A 17,963-nucleotide genomic window follows, 5' to 3' on the forward strand; every position below is an offset into this window, starting at 1 on the left:
CCTGAAATAAAGATACGGATTGCCTGAAGACTGGTGAGTGCTACGGGTCATCTTTCTGCTGCTTCACTACTTGGCTTGTGCATTATATTGGATTAACTTACCTCTGCATACCTGTCTGAGCACCACATAAAGGCAACTCTATCGGGTCCAAACAATCCCGTTACCCGAGACACCATAAGTGACACTTCCTACACTTATAACACATTTGTGAACGCATTGCTTACCACTGAATGCGATAGTGCCGACATCTCTTTGTAGCTTGTGTGATTTAATTGACTGTACTTTTGTCTGAGCACATCGCGGTGGTTCAGTTCTGATTTATGTCTGCAAGTGATATGGAAGAAGAATTATTGGTTCAGGACGTGGCAGAGTTGGCTCTGGGTGCAGGGAGAGAAGGTGTGGAGGATTTCTTTGAGCAATGCGATCTCAAAGAAGATTTACAACTTATAAGTACCAAAAGCCTCGAGTTCAAAATCATCCAGCTGGCAGAGAAAGAAATCAGATTATTCTGGACTGTAAAATCACTAAAATCGTATAAAAATGCCAAAAGGGTCCCAAGAGGACTGAGAATATATAAAGAAGTATCACAGTTCCAAGAAGATCAGAGTTTCCTTGCAGAGTGGACTGAACTTCAACTCGAGAGCTCATTCAAATTCATGCTGCTGACACTTAAACGCAATGAAGAAGAGTATGAAAAAGTGACCACAGAGCTATGTAAGGCAAAGATTGAACTGAGGACAAGACAAACAGAACAACAAAACCAGCAATTCTGCAGGCGACTAGAGAGAAGACTAGTTCCCTTACAAACAGAAATTAAAGAAAGAAAAAAAGACAAATTTATACGTGACAGAAAAGATTACGAAGAAGGAAAGGTTTTTTCCTGGCAAGAAAAGAAAAAAACAAACAGGAGTTACAGGAAAAAGACACCAAAACAAACCCGCAAAACAAAAGATTATTGGACCACAGAAACGGAATCTAGCTCTTCAGATGAGCAAAGTAAAACTACAGGGAATCCAGGAAGGAGCACATCGGAAGCTGCAGGAACATCAAAAAACGCACCAAAAACCACACCAACCCCTTTAGAAGGAGAAGAACACGGAGAGGAAGGGGTAAAACAAAAAAGAACGACCAGAACAGCAGAGAAGAAGAGGAAGGTCACCTGGAAAGACCTCCACTAACAAAGAAAAACAATAAATACTCGGTCGTAAATTTATCTGGAGTGGATCTTGATAAGGACTGTTTAGACTTACTGGAAAAAGGACTTAACTATTGCATACCTGAAGAATTCAACAGTGCTGACTTCGAAATTGATCTTTATAAGGGCATCAGAAAAATTAATCTATGCAAATTTTTCAAGCAGAACAAGTATAATAACCAAAATAAAGAAAAACGGGAAGGTGAAATGCAGACAGTAGTGGGACCCCTAGGCTTCAGCGCAGCCTCAGATCTCTCAGCAGAGGAACGTGCCAGTATAATCACATTGGCTGAATTAAGTAATGACACTGCCATAAATACCACTGAACCCAGCATGTCAGAGTTCAAAGGGGGAAATAAATCCAGCTTTAACCCCCAAATACAAAAAGGCAGCAATATTGATGTTTTCCACAATGCAGTACAGAGGGACATGAAGGCACTCATCTACCCCCAAGCGGACCCCAACTTGACCCAAAAAGAGCAAAAAGCCCTCAAATGGTTAAAATCCCGCACAGATCTAGTCATAAAAAAGGCCGACAAAGGCGGCAATATAGTAGTGATGTCACAGGGCTACTACTTAAAAGAAGCAGAAAGACAACTCCTGAACAAAGAAATTTACGAACCCCTCCCCTCTGATCCCACGGTGAAAATCCAGAGTAAAATCCAGACATTTCTGAGAAAAAGCATGGAAAGGAATGTGATCAGTAAAAAGACTGCAGAGAAATTAGTGGCTGAAAACCCAAAGAGACCAAGATGGTATTTCCTACCCAAGACTCACAAGTCCCTCACAGCCCCCCCAGGTAGACCAATAGTCTCGGGGATAGGCAGCCCCACTGAATCCTTATCCAAGTACATCGACTGGTTGCTCAGACCAATACTGGACTCAACTCCATCCTATTGCAAGGATACGACCGAATTCCTGAAAATCCTTAAAGATGGCACGTGGGAAAATTCTTGGAATTTAGCTTCGATAGACGTCGAGAGCTTATACACCAAGATCCCACAGGGAAAAGGGATCGAGGTAATCGGCTCTTTCTTACAAGCAGCCGAAAAAAGTGAGGAGTTCATAAGCTTTGTCTGTGAGGCTCTAGAGCTAATACTCACTAATAACTGCTTCACTTTTAATGACAAATGGTACACACAGAGATCCGGGACCGCAATGGGGACGCCGGTAGCATGCACATTTGCAAATCTTTATCTTGCTGCTTTTGAGGAAAAGTTTATCTTTAATGCCACCAACCCATGTATACTAAAGATTAAAAAATATACCAGATTTGTGGATGACATCTTCATTGCCTGGGAAGGCACTAAAGAAGAATTTGATCAATTCATAATATACCTGAATGCAAATAACACTTTCAATATGTACTTTACAAGCAATTTCAGTGAAACCTCAATAGAGTTTCTGGATGTAAAAGTTGAAAAAACCTGCGATGGAGTCACCACAAAAGGTTTTAAAAAACCCACAGCAACAAATAGCTACCTGCACTTCAACAGTTATCACCCGACACATGTGAAAACAGCGATCCCGTACGGCCAATTCATCAGGCTTAGAAAAATAAACGAAGCTGATTCGGACTTTGAAGAACAAGCAGCAAGACTCAAAACTGACCTGCTCCAAAGGGAGTACCCACTGCACGTAATAAATACAGCCCTGGAAAAAGTGAGAAAAATACCCAGGAAGGACCTTTTTAAAAAAAAGAAAAAGGAGGAAAAAGATCAAAGATTTATCTTCACCTTCAAGTACAGTCCAGCAGCTAACACTATAAGACAAGTGATATATAACAATTGGCATATACTGGAAAGTGATAACGCCATAGGAGAGATCGCTGCAAAAAAACCTCTCATTTCATTCAGAAGAAGCAAAACATTAAAAAACGTCCTGGTATCAAGTAACTTTAAATCAGGCAACCAGAAGAAGAACTGGTTACAGCAACTAAACCCCGCAGGGAACAAGAAATGTGGCAGGTGCAACTACTGCAACTTCATGGAACAAGGCCCCCGGGTCACACTGGGAGCCTATCAGGCTGAAGTACGCCAACCCATTTGCTGTCGTAGCGACTACATAGTATATGCTATCTTCTGCCCCTGTAGGAGGTTCTATATAGGATCCACAATAAGAAGCTTCTTCAAAAGATTCCAAGAACACCTTAGATCCATTAGGACCGGACAAGGATGTTATCGGCTGATCGACCACATCAGAAGCGCGCACAACAGTGACCAGAATGCCCTGTCCTTTGCTGGGATAGAAAGAGTTAACACCTGGTCCCCAGGCACAGATCGCCACAAATTGCTTCTAAGGAAAGAGGCAAAATGGATTTCTAGGACAAACGCCTTAGGAGGCCTGGGACTAAATGAGCGCAATGAACTGGTGGCTTTCCTGTAACCAAGTCTGCCCATTGAAGTTTCTGCCACATTTAATTGCCTCATCTCCAACTGGATACAAAACTGACACATTAGCTGAAGCTGGTATGAGTGCAGCACCAGTGTGGCCAAGAACGGTACTACACTACTACTCTACAGTTCATTCATAAAGTTTGCTTTGGCAAAACTACTGGAACACCGATTCTACTCAGAAGCGGCCAGCAATGTTCAGGATCACTTCGATCCCTAATACTATGTACTTTATGTAACTAACCCATCTTTCCTCCACATCTTGTTACATTTTTAATGTGTCACTTTTCCACCACGTGTGTTTGTGTTTATGTTTGTGTGCTGTCACACCCCCCACCGGTGACGTCAGAGTGAGAGGTTACTAACTGACTCCCGGGTTTGAACCTCAGTGGCTTGAGAAAGCGGGAAGTTTACCCGCGAAACGGCTGTAGCCCGAGGGCACAGCATCTGCTGGATCTGTCTCCCCCTGCCCCACACCAACCTGTTTGATGTCACCCTGAAATAAAGATACGGATTGCCTGAAGACTGGTGAGTGCTACGGGTCATCTTTCTGCTGCTTCACTACTTGGCTTGTGCATTATAGTAATTTTAGTCTTGTATGTATGAAGCAGAATTATTCTTTAGATATAATAGTAAATATTCAATAATATATACTTTTTAGTTTTACTCTGTCCCTATGTTATTACATTCTCAGCACTGCATAGCACAGATGTATATAGATTGCCATCATTCACCTCAGCCCTTCACCCCAGTAGGTCATACATTGTGATTTCCATATCTCAGACAGACATACACCGAGGTCACTAAGGTCTGGCAGGAAACCATAGAACACATAAACTCTACCTAGAGTTTCATGTTGTTGAATTTGAGCTTTGGCCCCTTGTGCAGGTTAATACGTATTGACTTCCAATCGATCTCATTGGCCGTTCTTACCGCAGCCGGCCGCTACTAATTTTTTCACGTTTTATTCTTCCCAATTGCCAATGGATGAATCAATATGTCACCTTACAAGATCAGAATCACATATAGTCTTTTCTAAAATGATAAAAAAAGACACTTCTCCTTAAAGAAAGGTATGTAATCGCTTTAGCCATAAAACACTGATATATAGTTTGACAATTGAACATAAACTTGTGTCTCCAGAAACAGATGTCGGCCTATGTGTTGTGGTTGTGTTGGAATTTGTTTTACGGACAACGTCAACATTCTCGAGCTTGTAAATTAACCCATGATGTGAAAGGTATTGTCACCCATGTATGATACAGAGAGGCGGTGTTATAACATGTCCTGCCGTATAGGTCGCTCTTTTGTTGTGGCCTTCGTTCTCTGGCTAATACAAGGAGGTCACGAGCAGAAAGGCTCCTATGTTTGATGTTCACATGCCAGATAATGGGTTGTTCCTTTAGGACCCATAAATTGTCTATAAACATTAAGTATAGCATACCGTACAGTATGGTCCCAAATGTGAGTGCCGTATGTGAGCTTAATTAAAAAAATAAAAAAAAAATACAAATTTTTACAGAGAATCCCTTTTACAAATGAACTGATCATCAGATCACTGCAGCTCATTCATCATACTGCTCAGTGATCAGTTATTATGTGGGGAAATGGTGGCCACTAGAGGGCAAATGCAGTACTACATGATAGCGTTATCCAGTGTAGTGACCTTTAACCCATAGTACGGCTGCCCGGCTGGACGTCGTAGGTTTTAGCAACAGCCTAAGGGCCAAAGGTTTCATTCTACACATTTAATGAATTGACTTATAGAAAATGGTTATCTTATGGAGACAACATTGTCAGTCTTCCAGTACTTATTAGCTGCTGTATGTCCTGCAGGAAGTGATGCCACCTCTGTCCATGTAAAGAACTGTCTAGAGCAGGAGAGGTTTACTGTGGGGATTTGCTACTGCTCTGGACAGTTCCTGACATGGACAGAGGGAAAGAATACACCACTTCCTGCAGAACATACAACAGCTGATAAGTACTGGAAGACTGGCACAAGTTGATTTGAAAGAAAAACTATTTTTGTGAACAATCCCTGTTGTTTTGTGAACAAGTCTTTCATTGTGAAAATCCAGTGATGGCAGTGAATTGGAGCGATGTCTGGTCTTTAGGGCTAGACCAGCCGAGGCCCGGATCTCACTGCCAGCCTTGTAGGGGTTTTCTTACATAGTGATATGGAGAGTACACAGAGAATGGTGAGATGGAGGAAACAGACGGTCATCGAACAGGATCAGAGGAGGATATCAAGAATGTTTCTGATGAAGAGCAGAGTATGGAAACTGCAGCCGAATACAACTATGGTGTCCATCTAACATGTCAGAACCGCAACTCACTGCTCCTGAGCATGGATGGGCTATAACAGCAGATGACCAGGTCCTGGGAACAGAAAGGAGAGACTCCAGGGCAAAAGAGGACAAATTGTATCACTGAGTTATGAAGAAACATGGCCGGTCAGATGGATCCAGATCTCTGTGGAGAAACATGGCCGGTCAGATGGATCCAGATCTCTGTGGAGAAACATGGCCGGTCAGATGGATCCAGATCTCTGTGGAGAAACATGGCCGGTCAGATGGATCCAGATCTCTGTGGAGAAACATGGTGGGTCAGATGGGTCCAGATCTCTATAGAGAAACATGGCCGGTCAGATGGGTCCAGATCTCTGTGGAGAAATATGGCCGGTCAGATGGATCCAGATCTCTATAGAGAAACATGGCCGGTCAGATGGGTCCAGATCTCTGTGGAGAAACATGGCTGGTCAGATGGATCCAGGTCTCTATAGAGAAACATGGCCGGGACAGATAGATCCAGATCTCTGTGGAGAAACATGGTGGGTCAGATGGGTCCAGATCTCTGTGGAGAAACATGGCCGGTCAGATGGGTCCAGATCTCTGTGGAGAAACATGGCCGGTCAGATGGATCCAGGTCTCTATAGAGAAACCTGGCCGGTCAGATGGATCCAGATCTCTATAGAGAAACATGGCCGGTCAGATGGGTCCAGATCTCTGTGGAGAAATATGGCCGGTCAGATGGATCCAGGTCTCTATAGAGAAACATGGCTGGTCAGATGGATCCAGGTCTCTATAGAGAAACATGGCCGGGACAGATAGATCCAGATCTCTGTGGAGAAACATGGTGGGTCAGATGGGTCCAGATCTCTGTGGAGAAACATGGCCGGTCAGATGGGTCCAGATCTCTGTGGAGAAACATGGCCGGTCAGATGGATCCAGGTCTCTATAGAGAAACATGGCCGGTCAAATGGATCCAGATCTCTATAGAGAAACCTGGCCGGTCAGATGGATCCAGATCTCTATAGAGAAACATGGCCGGTCAGAGGGATCCAGATCTCTGTTCAGAAACATGGCCGGTCAGATGGATCCAGATCTCTGTGGAGAAACATGGCCGGTCAGATGGATCCAGATCTCTGTGGAGAAACATGGCCGGTCAGATAGATCCAGAGGCACATGCTGATGAGGGTCAGAGTTTGGCATTAGAAGCATGAATCAATGAACCCTTCATGTCATGTGTGGACAAGTCAGGCTGGTGGGGAGTTACAGTTGTGCGGAGAAGGTTTTCTTGGTGCACCCTGGCTCGTCGGGTACCAGTAGATGGACATTGTGATTATAAGACTTTTATTTTTGTCCATTTCCCAGCTGTTTCTGGCAGAAAGAGACTGTCAACAGGACAATGCACCATCCGCAAGGGTCGTATGGTCATGGATCGTCTTTGTAACATGACAGTGTGTTTTTCTGTACTGTGCCCAGTGGAGCGGATGCCACTACGAATGTTTCTGAAAGCCGATGAAAGTCCCAGACACTACTAGATGGAGCTCTGTTAAAGAGTAACTTACTCCAAAAAAGTTTGTTAGCCTTCAATACTCCGGAAGTTGTCCCCCCAGTATGGCGCAGCGCTAATGAATATTACCGAGAAGCGCTGTAAGTGCTGTTTTATATATCCTCAATGTTTAGTAGTGTAGGATGGGGATAATATTTAATAGAAAATCCCATTTAATTGCATTTTAAGTTATTCAGAAATAAAATTACAGCTCCCATTTTGTTTTATGGCGCTCGCCTCCTCTAATTAGCTCCCTTTATAAGCGGCGCAGGGCGGTATTTATACCCCATTTCTGCCGCAAAGTGCCATATAATAGAGGCCTTTAAAGAAGACCTTTTTAGCTTTCATGTGTTACCTGACTGTTCCTCTCGTCTCCGGTGACCGTTTCACTGAAGTTTAATGATCGGCCATTAAGAAAAGATAATGAGTATGACACATCCCTAAATATATGCCTAGGAATAAACTCCCCATTCAGGGAATATGGAGCTGACGGGCTTCAGATACTGCAGGAAAAAATGAGGATTTATGGGTAAAATATTGGTTAGCATAACAGTATATAAAGCCTAACACTGAGTGAGTGCACTCAGTCCCATTACCTCTCATCCCCTTAAGGTGTGATGGAAGCTGAGATATCTGGAGCTGTTTGTTCCTATGGTTCCACTGTGCCGTGCCTCCATATGGCTACTGAGACTACTGAGAAATCGGAGAGCCAGTATAGGGCCGTACATTTCTGTGGGTGCTGTATTATGGACCCATAAATTGTGTCAGCGTATAAGTATATAGAAGGCTGTGGAATATATAAGTATGCAAAGGTATTCTCACAGGTCAGGATCACATGGGATCCAACAGTAAGGCTGCGTTCACACGTCCCGTGAAGTTATCGCTGATCAACGACCACAGATCATTTTAGGTCCCATTGAATCCTATTTGTCTATTAAAGGGGTAGTGCGGTATAAAACCTTTTTCCACTAAATAACACACCTTAAAAGTTATACAACTTTAACAGAAGCCCCAGACGTCTTATGTTATGCACAGCCAATAGCGGCTGAGCATCTGATGACGCGTTGGAGGGGGGCCGGCATGAGGGAGGGCTGGAGAAGTCAGGCCGGCCTCCTAAAGAGTGACGTGGTTGTCCCAAGATGGCGGCCGGGCTCGACAGTGATTCCGTGAGTATACAGTATCACATTTCCGGGTCAACGGTCGGGGGTGGAAACACGGGGAAGAAGGCCATTCACATAAATAACACACATTACAATGTTGTATAACTTTGTAATGTGTGTTATTTTGTGAAAAAAGTTTTTATACAGTACTACCCCTTTAAGGCGATCTTTGCTGCGATCCCCGGTTTCCCCAATAGAACTCTATGGGATCTGCGTTCTATTTACACTGATTTCATGGATGCCACATCTGTGAAATTCATGAAAAAGACGACTCCCATGCCCCTCCCCCCACAGCTGAATGCATTGCTGAGCTAAATGAACCCCCCCTAATATTTTCCTGAATTGGCGTAGTCCCCTGCTGTTCCTAGTGACGCACCAGTGACGTCACTCGGGAGCCGGGAAAACGAGAGCCGCTGCAGGTCAATATATGTACGCTCAGCGGCTGCCGGGGTTTGGCCACAGAGTGTCGCATTCTAGGCTGTGGGATATGCTGCCAGGGGGGAAGCGATCAGTATGGATACATAGATGAAAACATAGATATGGCCTATGGCTGTATCCATGTTTTCCAGGACACCCTAGGGTGGCATCCAACTTTTTCAGAGACTGGGAGTGAAATGACAAGTGTTCAGATTCAGACAGACGTTGCCCAACCTGAAATTTTGCAAGTTTGCTCAACACCAATCTGAACCAATGATCCGTTTATGAACTATTTACTAGGCGTGAAGCAGCCTAGTATGGTCTATGGGATGTAAGGAACCAGCGTAATCACAAGTACGCTCACTGTCTGGATCAGATGGAGTCACTGTTTTAGACGTAGCCTAGTGGGGTCTATGGGATATACTGCACATTCCTGCACCCATGAGGGTTCCCAGCAGTCTGATTAGGGTTTTGTCATTGGATCTATAACTATATGGATTAGCATTGAGTGAATTTGACAAACTGGTTCGGCAACGTTCTTAAAACCCAACTGTTCGGCATTTGACTCTCGGCATCTGGAGATGTTGGATGCCGCTTTAGGGCTGCCAGGAAAACATGGATACAGCCTTTGGCCTATGGCGGCCCTAGGGCTGCATCCAACTTCTCAAGTTGAGAGTCAAGTGCCAAGTGTTTGGGTTTGGAGAACATTGCTGAACCCAAACAGTTCGGCAACTCCGCTCAACACTAAAAATGTATATGTATGTATTGTTCTCAGTTTTCGGGTGACTTCAGCTTGTGATGAAACCCAATGAGAAGACATCAGGTCACTGGTAATTATGTGACTTCCTAATCAGCAGGACTGGCAAAGACCTAGAACGGAGACCTTCCAGAAAGATTCTTCACTCCTCTCCTGTGCTGACATTGTGTCCCGTTCCCATTTCCGTCATTTTCTGGCTCATTTTTCCCTCCACGGATGAAGGTTACACGGAGAGTGAAATGTGCAGAGATTATTTTTTTTTCTCGGGAGGGATGGTAGTTATGGGCTCAGGATCGGTAATAGCTGCTAAAGGCATCTGCAGAAAGTCATTGCTCCTCGTCGGCCTCTCATCTTCCCGTGATCTCTTACCCCTTCCGTTCCTCCACATTAGCGGCTACGTGTCAGCTCCGTCCCTGGCAGGAGACTGATAGACACAGGAGGGGATTTGTGCAAGAAGCGACTCTGCAAATAGCCTCCCCTGCAGGTCAGGACCGTCCCCGCTGCTTCCCCCCTGAAGGGCTCAAAACAAAGAAATCACAACCGAGGTTTTATTCGCCAGGAACTCATCACAGAATACACAGAGCAAAAGTTTACAGCTCGCTACGTATGGAGTTTGGAGAAAATAGACGAGTGGCCTTGCAACCTGTGCTGCTTATTTTATGCCAAGAATATCCCCTCCAGTCTGTTCTAGGACATTGGTCCATGTCCCTCATGACAACACTTCCTGTCCCTGCTCCATGGCCTTCAGATTTTATCTATTTTACCTTCAAGAACTGATGTTCGAACAATTGTTCAGCCAGTCCGACCTCTCTCCTCCCTGTACACAGGAACACATAACCATTTCTGTGTTCTCTGTGCAGAAGCCAGAGAGCTCTGACTGTGGCTTAGCAATCCCAGAACAATGGGGTCGGACAGTGATTTTCCATCTGTCAGGTTTTTTTTTGAAGAGTCCCATACCGCTTATACTGAGCGGCGGGCATGGCCAACTAAAGGTCCCCATACTTTAGGACCTCATAGTGACCAGATTTAAGCCACCCCCTACTTTGCTCCAGCCTCTCACATTTGCGCCCCCCCCCCCTTGTTCCCCATGTGGACAAGACTTATGTTTAGCAGAACTAGCTGCTATTTTCAAGGATTTTTCTAAACCTGTGGTACTGACAGGAGATATTAGTACTGTCAATGATGTCCCTGAGAGCCCCCTCCATGGTGCGCAGATCTTTCTTGTTCTCTCCATTTCAGGGCTGTTTCCTAGTAGTGTACACACAGGGACTTCCTTTCACTCTGCTGGCCAATCACAGCACCTACTCCTCTGTGCTATGTGCTGACAGTGCTTTGTGTCATGTCCTGTATTTTGGTCTAGACAGATTTATCCTAACAACAGGCAGTGACCTACAGAGGGCAGAGGAGGGGGACACCTTGTGGCCAAAACTGGTATCTGGAGTAAGGAGTCACTTTTGGTAAAGTAAGGGACTTACAAATATGTGAAGTGACTTTCAGCTGGAATCCCCGGTGATCAGCTGTGATCTGTGGTGTTCCGTTTCCCTGCAGCGCCACCACAGGAGAAATAAAGTATTACACAGTGCCCGTTCACATCAATAGGCTGTGTACCTCAGGACAGGACATGTCCTCAGGAGCCAGAGCACTCCACCTAAACAGAGGAACCACTCATAGGGTGGACAAAAACTAGCTACTGCTGTGTTATGCCTAGTGCTGGCCTGGAGGGGGCATGGTTAACCTCTTTGGTGATCTTTGTATCCCTGTGTCATGCTCCGGCCCCCTCACACAGTGCATCGGCTTCAGCTGGAGTGTCCCTTTAATGTTCCGATCCTTGTATATATCATTTTAAGCTGTTCATGAACTAATCAGATGGAAAAGTCCAATAAAAGCGAGCGTCTTTTATTTTTAATGTAAAACCGTTGTGCGAGCGGCGGGCTGTAATTGCTTGCACCGGTAGAAGCCTCAGCGGTCGTTACGGTAACCTCTCTTCACGGGATACCATTAAAATTATAAATTGAATTTGAGGACAGCGCCTGTAATTTGTGTCGTCCTGGAGGGGGGGAAAAAAAGAAGAGAAGCTTCAAAAGATGTTCGGGAGAAACTTCAGAAGACACTGGAGCAACCTCACATAACAAGATGTCTCCTGCGAATCTGAAGCGGCAGCGGCGGGCGGCAGGCAACTGGCAGCTTCTGATTGCCGATAATTATGTTTCTCAATTGTTTTAGCTAAAGATGTAAGGATGATGTTTTCAGCAGGGGTTGGGGGGTACACCAGTATTACATACATCTGTTTATTAAAAGATTGGTTAGGCCTCTCCTGAAAACCTCTGTGCTGCTTCTATCATTGTTTGACACTTCCCACTTGACTCTACATCCCCTGCTGCAGCATAGTCCTCATTACATCCGTGGGCAAATCCAATACTCACCCCCCAGAATCAGCTTTCGTCTCTCCTGAAATACTCTGTGCTGCTGGGATTTTATTACCATTTACTACTATTTTTTTAATTAGTCAGTTTTAGTCTTTAGGGATGCTGCTCTCTCATCCTCTCTCGTCTCTCTGAGCTTGGATGAATGGAGCAGAGTTGTAATAACACAAGCAACCTGGGGACAGGTGTGGAGCTGCTTTTGGGTGATGGCAGCCATATGTTTTTTAAGCCCCCTCCCCCCCCCCCCCCCCCCCCCCCCCCCCCCCCAAAAAAAAAAAACAGGGATCTTGCTCTTTCAACTCATGGGGATTTGCTACTGCTCTGTCCCCGACCTGAGGACAGGAGAGGTGCTGTCTCTGGGGAAATAAAAAGCTGCCATGTTTTTCTAAGCCTGGAAATCCCTTTAAGGGGTTATCTGTTTTAAAGAACCAAGGGAATATTTGGAGGGGCAGTTCTAGGTAAGGATCCTGATCTTTCAGCCAGAACAAAGACAACAACAACTTTGCTCAGGAGGACTATGTGTAATGCTTCATTTACCCTCTGGAGGCGCTGCAGGGAAACGCAACACCTGCTGCAGGATTACAGCTGGTGACAAGGTCTCAGATTTTATCTTTTAGGTACCCTTAATGTGGTAGTACACCCCAAAAGGTTTTTTTTTTTTATCAACTTTTGCCAGAAAGTACCAGAGATTTGCTTTCCAAAAAAATCTCCAGTCTTCCAGTACTTATGACACAGTGCTCTCTGCTGCCACTTTTGTCCATGTCAGGAACTGTCCAGAGCAGGAGAGATTTTCTATGGGAATTTGCTGCTGCTCTGGACAGTTCCTGACATGGACAGAGGTGGCAGCAGAGAACACTGTGTCAGACTGGAGAGAATACACCACTTCCTGCAGGACATACAGCAGCTGATAAGTACTGGATTTTTAAATAGAAGTAAATTACAAATCTCTGGCACTTGTCGGGACCAGTTGAATTGAAAGAAACAATTTTTTGGTAAACAATCCCTTTTAACAAAGTGGAAATCCCCTTTAAGTGTTATCCTATGCAGAGAGAACGTGCTGTTCATCCTCTCCGTTCTTTAGTAGGAGCTGCTGCGCTGATTTATGGATTTGCTAGCTCTTACTTATCAGTGGCATTTCACCCCTGCGCTGTAAAGGAGGATGTAGCGGACAATTTATTTTCTCATCAGTGTTGGGTGAGATCTTAATCCTGGGAGATACAGTGGAGGAGGCATTAATGATCCGGTGGCAATTTTCCAAAGAATGGAAGAATTATCTCGACTATTTGCAATAAATTCCTGCAGTAGAAAATAAATAAGGGAGTGCGGGCAGTCATATTTCCATTGCTTGATGTAATTGCTTTAGTTTTATAGTCCACACATAGAGTAAGGAAAGCAATCCATTAAGTCTCTGCAAAGGAACCGTCCTGGGGCGCTGGGTAAAATATCAGCAATGTTACATCCCACGGCTACAGGGAGTATAAAACCATATTAAACAGGTGTAACAAACTGGCAGAATCCTGCCCTAGACTAGTCTACAAAGCACACTCTGCTAGGTGGCGTCTCTGTAGCGCCATCTACTGGTCTCATTGGTTCTTTGCTTTTGTGATGGACTTCCCATGTAAACGGTCATAAGAAATTAAACGGGTCTTTTAGAATATTATAGCACCCCCATATGTGTAGTTATAGTATCGCACCTGGGCTGTTATGCATCAGGCGGAGCAAAGACCCTTCTGCCACATAGGAGGGCACCAGTGATATAAAGGGCATAGGGAAGATGGAGTCCTGATAATGAGCTCAAGAGCTTACAGTTACTTCTGGTCATATCTGTCTCTCTCACTCTTCCTCGTACACCGTAATGAAGGTGCAGCCAACTTTCCACAATCAAAGAGGGACTAGACAACCCCATTTTGAGGGACAGGGCCTCTCAATACTGTGTGTATGTGTGTGTATGTATAATATATATATATATATATATAGTCATATGAGGGCCCATGGACACAGCAGCCTCCTGAGGGCCCATAGACCAAGCTGTCCCATGAGGGCCCATAGACCCAGCAGCCTCATAAGGGTCTATAGAACCAACAGTCCCATGAGGGCCCATAGATGCAGCAGCCCCATGATGGCCCATAGACCCAGCAGCCCCATGCCAATATAGATTGATGACAATGAGGTGTAGACCCTAGACCAGAAGGGCCTTTTTCCACTAAATTGAACATTTGTAGAGATGAGCATGTTTGAGTTCTTCCGAACCCTAGCTCTCGGCATATGATTACCAGTGGCTGAAGAAGTTGGATGCTTGGCCTATGGCTGTATCCATGTTTTCTAGGCAGCCTTAGTGCTGCATCCAATCTCTGCGGTAATTGAGATTCATTCATCTTTAAACCTTTACAGTTGTTGACAGCAAGCGGAGATCCTGAAATGGTGGAAAATGTGAAACACAAGGGGGATTGTAGGAGTGTGTGTGTGTGTGTGTGTGTGCGTGCTGTTACATAGCAACAGCAGGGTCATTTCGTGTAATGGTGCCTTTAGGCTGCAGGAGGCCACACCCCCTTCTCATGGAGTCCCACCCACTTTTTTGCCATAGTGGTGAATGTGGTCTAAAAATGCTGAAAAGTTAATTCTGCTCAAACATTTGCTACTTATTTATGGTGGAAAGTTTAATTCTACAATGATTAAACTTTATTCACACTAATGGGAACGTCCACGTAAATTCAGCTGTGGATTACGCAGAGAGGAGCGCTCCCGTTTCCTGGTCGCCTCCCTGGATGGAATAAATCTGTCTGGTGTGTCCCGCTCCTGTAATTTCTATATCTGAATCTGGCTCCGTAGAGAGATTCCCGCAGGAAACAAAGCTACAGATGATAACGCTGTCCGCACCCTCTTATACTTGGCACCACGGCCGCAACGTCCCTGATGCCATCCCCAGCTTCATTTCCTGTCAGTCTCTCAATGAGACACATCTTAAAGAGAATTGTCTGATGTGTGTAGATTGAGATGTCACTGTGGAGAAGAGAAATTAGTTTGTTCTGTTAAATCGAAAACGTCCATTGGGGTGGCGGCCATATTGGGTTTACTGGATTCCTTCCTGTATTGTCTCGGAGTGCAGCAGGAGCTGAGCGCTTTATGGCAGCAGCAATGAAAAGGACAAATGTCAGGCTGTTTCTGAATTTCTCTTTCTGTAATAATAATCACGTAACTTGGAACTCAAAAAAGCTAAACTAAAAACAGTCACTCTGGTCATATGTCTAAGGATTTGTTTTTTTTTTGTTTTTTTTTCAGGCCAAATGTCTGTCCAGAAAGGGAACTGGCCATAGTGGCTCATAAGCAGCCGGTGGTGGAGGCCTATAGCCGGATGGTGAAGGTTTGGAAACAAGGATGTGCCGGACAGATCTGGTGTGTCGGCTATGAGCGGAGGTAGGTGCTGGATATTATTCATGTCATGTATACAGTATATCTGGGGTCATAAGAGTAGACCAACAAAACACAGCAATCACTGAGCTCAGGGAGATCAGTGAAAAAACCAATGGAGTACTCACTCAAGAGTCTCCATTCTTACCAAGGTTTACCAAGCCAGGCATCCATCAACAGACATCTGTTTCGGGCTATTCACCCCTCGTCAGTGTGGAACAGAATTCTGGCTAACAGGGGCAATAAAAAGTAGACCAACAAACACAACAATCACTGATCTCTGGGAGATCAGCAAAAAAAAAAAAGGGGGGCTACGTATAAGGGTGGTTTGGTGATCTCCCCACTCCTTGAAAACAGGATTTCCTTCCCTGGAGGGATATCTGGCTATTCCCGTGTTTTGAGGCTCGTAACTGAGGCTCCACAGACCGCTTTTTTGCATGTAAGAATAGTATAATATCTATCTATCTATCTATCTATCTATCTATCTATCTAATCTCTCTCTATCATGTATCCATATAATATATACATCTCTCTAAGTATGGTTTTCCGGACTCAACCTCAACTGGAATTGTTGGGGTGCAAAACAATTAGACATGTTGCAAGATAATTTTGTCCTCAAGGAGACAAATGACCACCACGTGTGTCTGGCAGCGGCTTTCTCCCCTCCGATTCAGGACACATGATTTGATTCCCTGTGGGATCCCCTAGAATAAACCATAAACCTGGCGGCACACGGAATCCCTCATGCTTTGCTTATTGCAGGATGTCAGATATTGGGAAATGTGTAATTTTACGTCTGTTTTTATAACATAAAATGTGAAGTATTTGCAGCTTGTGTATACAGGTATCCTCTGTATATTATAGCACACGCTCCGTTATACACGAGACACATCCCGCCTGGTACCGATTCACCCTCCGCTCCTTTTCATTCCACTTTCTGCTGTTTCTTCTCATGGAAAGGAGAAGAAAAAAAAGAAAATCATTAAACCTCAACATGAAATTGAAAGTGATAAACACTAAGAGCGTCTTGTAGCGAAGCCAAGGACAGAGATTTCAATGAGACGTGCCGCAGAGGAATGGAGCGCGGCCCCAGGTAGAGGATCATGACCAGCCGCTAATATATCATCTCCACACCCTGAGCCAGAACATTAAAACTACCGCCAGGTGAGGGGAAGGAACGGGAATGATCTGGTGACATTGGAGGCTGTCTGCGGGTGGTATATATCAGGGGAAGTAACAATGTTCAAACATAAGGATCTGACAAGGGACCATAGGGACGTATGGACACCCGGGTCAGATCATCACCAGAAAGGCCAGTTTTCAGAGTTTTCCCTGGTATGGAGTGATCAGTACCGACCAAAAGTGTCCAAGGAAGGATGATTGGAAACAGGGACATGGGGGCCCAAGGTTCAATGATGTGCATTGGCCGTCTGATCTGATCCCACAGTGATGCTGCTGATCACACAAGTCATGACAGCTTGTTGTGTATGGGGCCCACACACTGGTCATGTCACCCCTGTCTACCACCCATAGTGTCTACAATGGCCATCAGGCCTGGAGGATAGAGCAATGGAAGGAGACGTCTGGTCTGATTGGTCACATTCTTCATCATGTGGATGGCCGGGTGCCCTTTTGTCACTTACCTGGAGAGGAAATGGCACCAGGATGCCCTATGGGAGGAAGACAAGATGGCGGGGGCAGTGTGATGGGCAATGTTCTGCTGGAGACCTTGTGTCCTGGCATCATGTGGAGGTTACTGTGACACCGACCACCTACCCAACCATTATACTATTATATACACCAAGTTCCCCCCCTGCATGGCTCCGAGACTCCCTAATGGCAGCAGAAAATGCCCTGGGGGCCGCACTGCAGACATTGTTCAGAAATGAGGAATATGACAAAGAGATCAAGAAGGTGACCCATCCTCCAGATTCCAATGATCTCAGTCCATGTTTTCGTGCACCGGCTTCAGGCAGTGTGCAGCATGGCGGATGCGGAGAGCAGAAGCCTAGGAGATCAGTAAAGTATAAGATTTTTCACAGTGATGGATCTTTCTCTTCCATTCTGTACAGTAGAGTTCATTCACACCAAGAAGGTCTAAATTTTTTTTACTAGCGCGGGAAGGGGGGTTAGGGGAAATTCCGTCCATAAATCCTCCACCGCCCGGGAACAGGAGTGTCAGGTTCAATGAACTCACTTTAAGCTGTAATTTTCAGCAATTATAAGAAGTAATGTATAGGCTACTGTAATACAAAAAAGGAGCAAGTACGATTATTCCAAGTGCCTGCGCTGTGAACAAAGGGACTAAATAGCACGGACGGACTGTGTGCCAGGACTTCAAAAGCCGAGCGTAGCATTGCAGTGGTGGTAGGTTAC

The 17,963-nt window shown here is 45.0% G+C and overlaps 1 protein-coding gene across 1 annotated transcript in view; it reads left to right on the forward strand.

The window, feature by feature from the left end:
• MEGF6 (multiple EGF like domains 6) overlaps positions 1–17,963 on the forward strand; it is a 252,506-nt gene that overhangs the window by 22,180 nt on the left and 212,363 nt on the right. Inside the window, exon 2 of the mRNA XM_069948606.1 lies at positions 15,459–15,593. Coding sequence (XP_069804707.1) covers positions 15,459–15,593 — 135 coding nt within the window. The remainder of the gene's footprint in view (positions 1–15,458; positions 15,594–17,963) is intronic.

Source organism: Dendropsophus ebraccatus, chromosome 12 (assembly GCF_027789765.1).
Source record: "Dendropsophus ebraccatus isolate aDenEbr1 chromosome 12, aDenEbr1.pat, whole genome shotgun sequence".
Taxonomy (NCBI): Eukaryota; Metazoa; Chordata; class Amphibia; order Anura; family Hylidae; genus Dendropsophus; species Dendropsophus ebraccatus.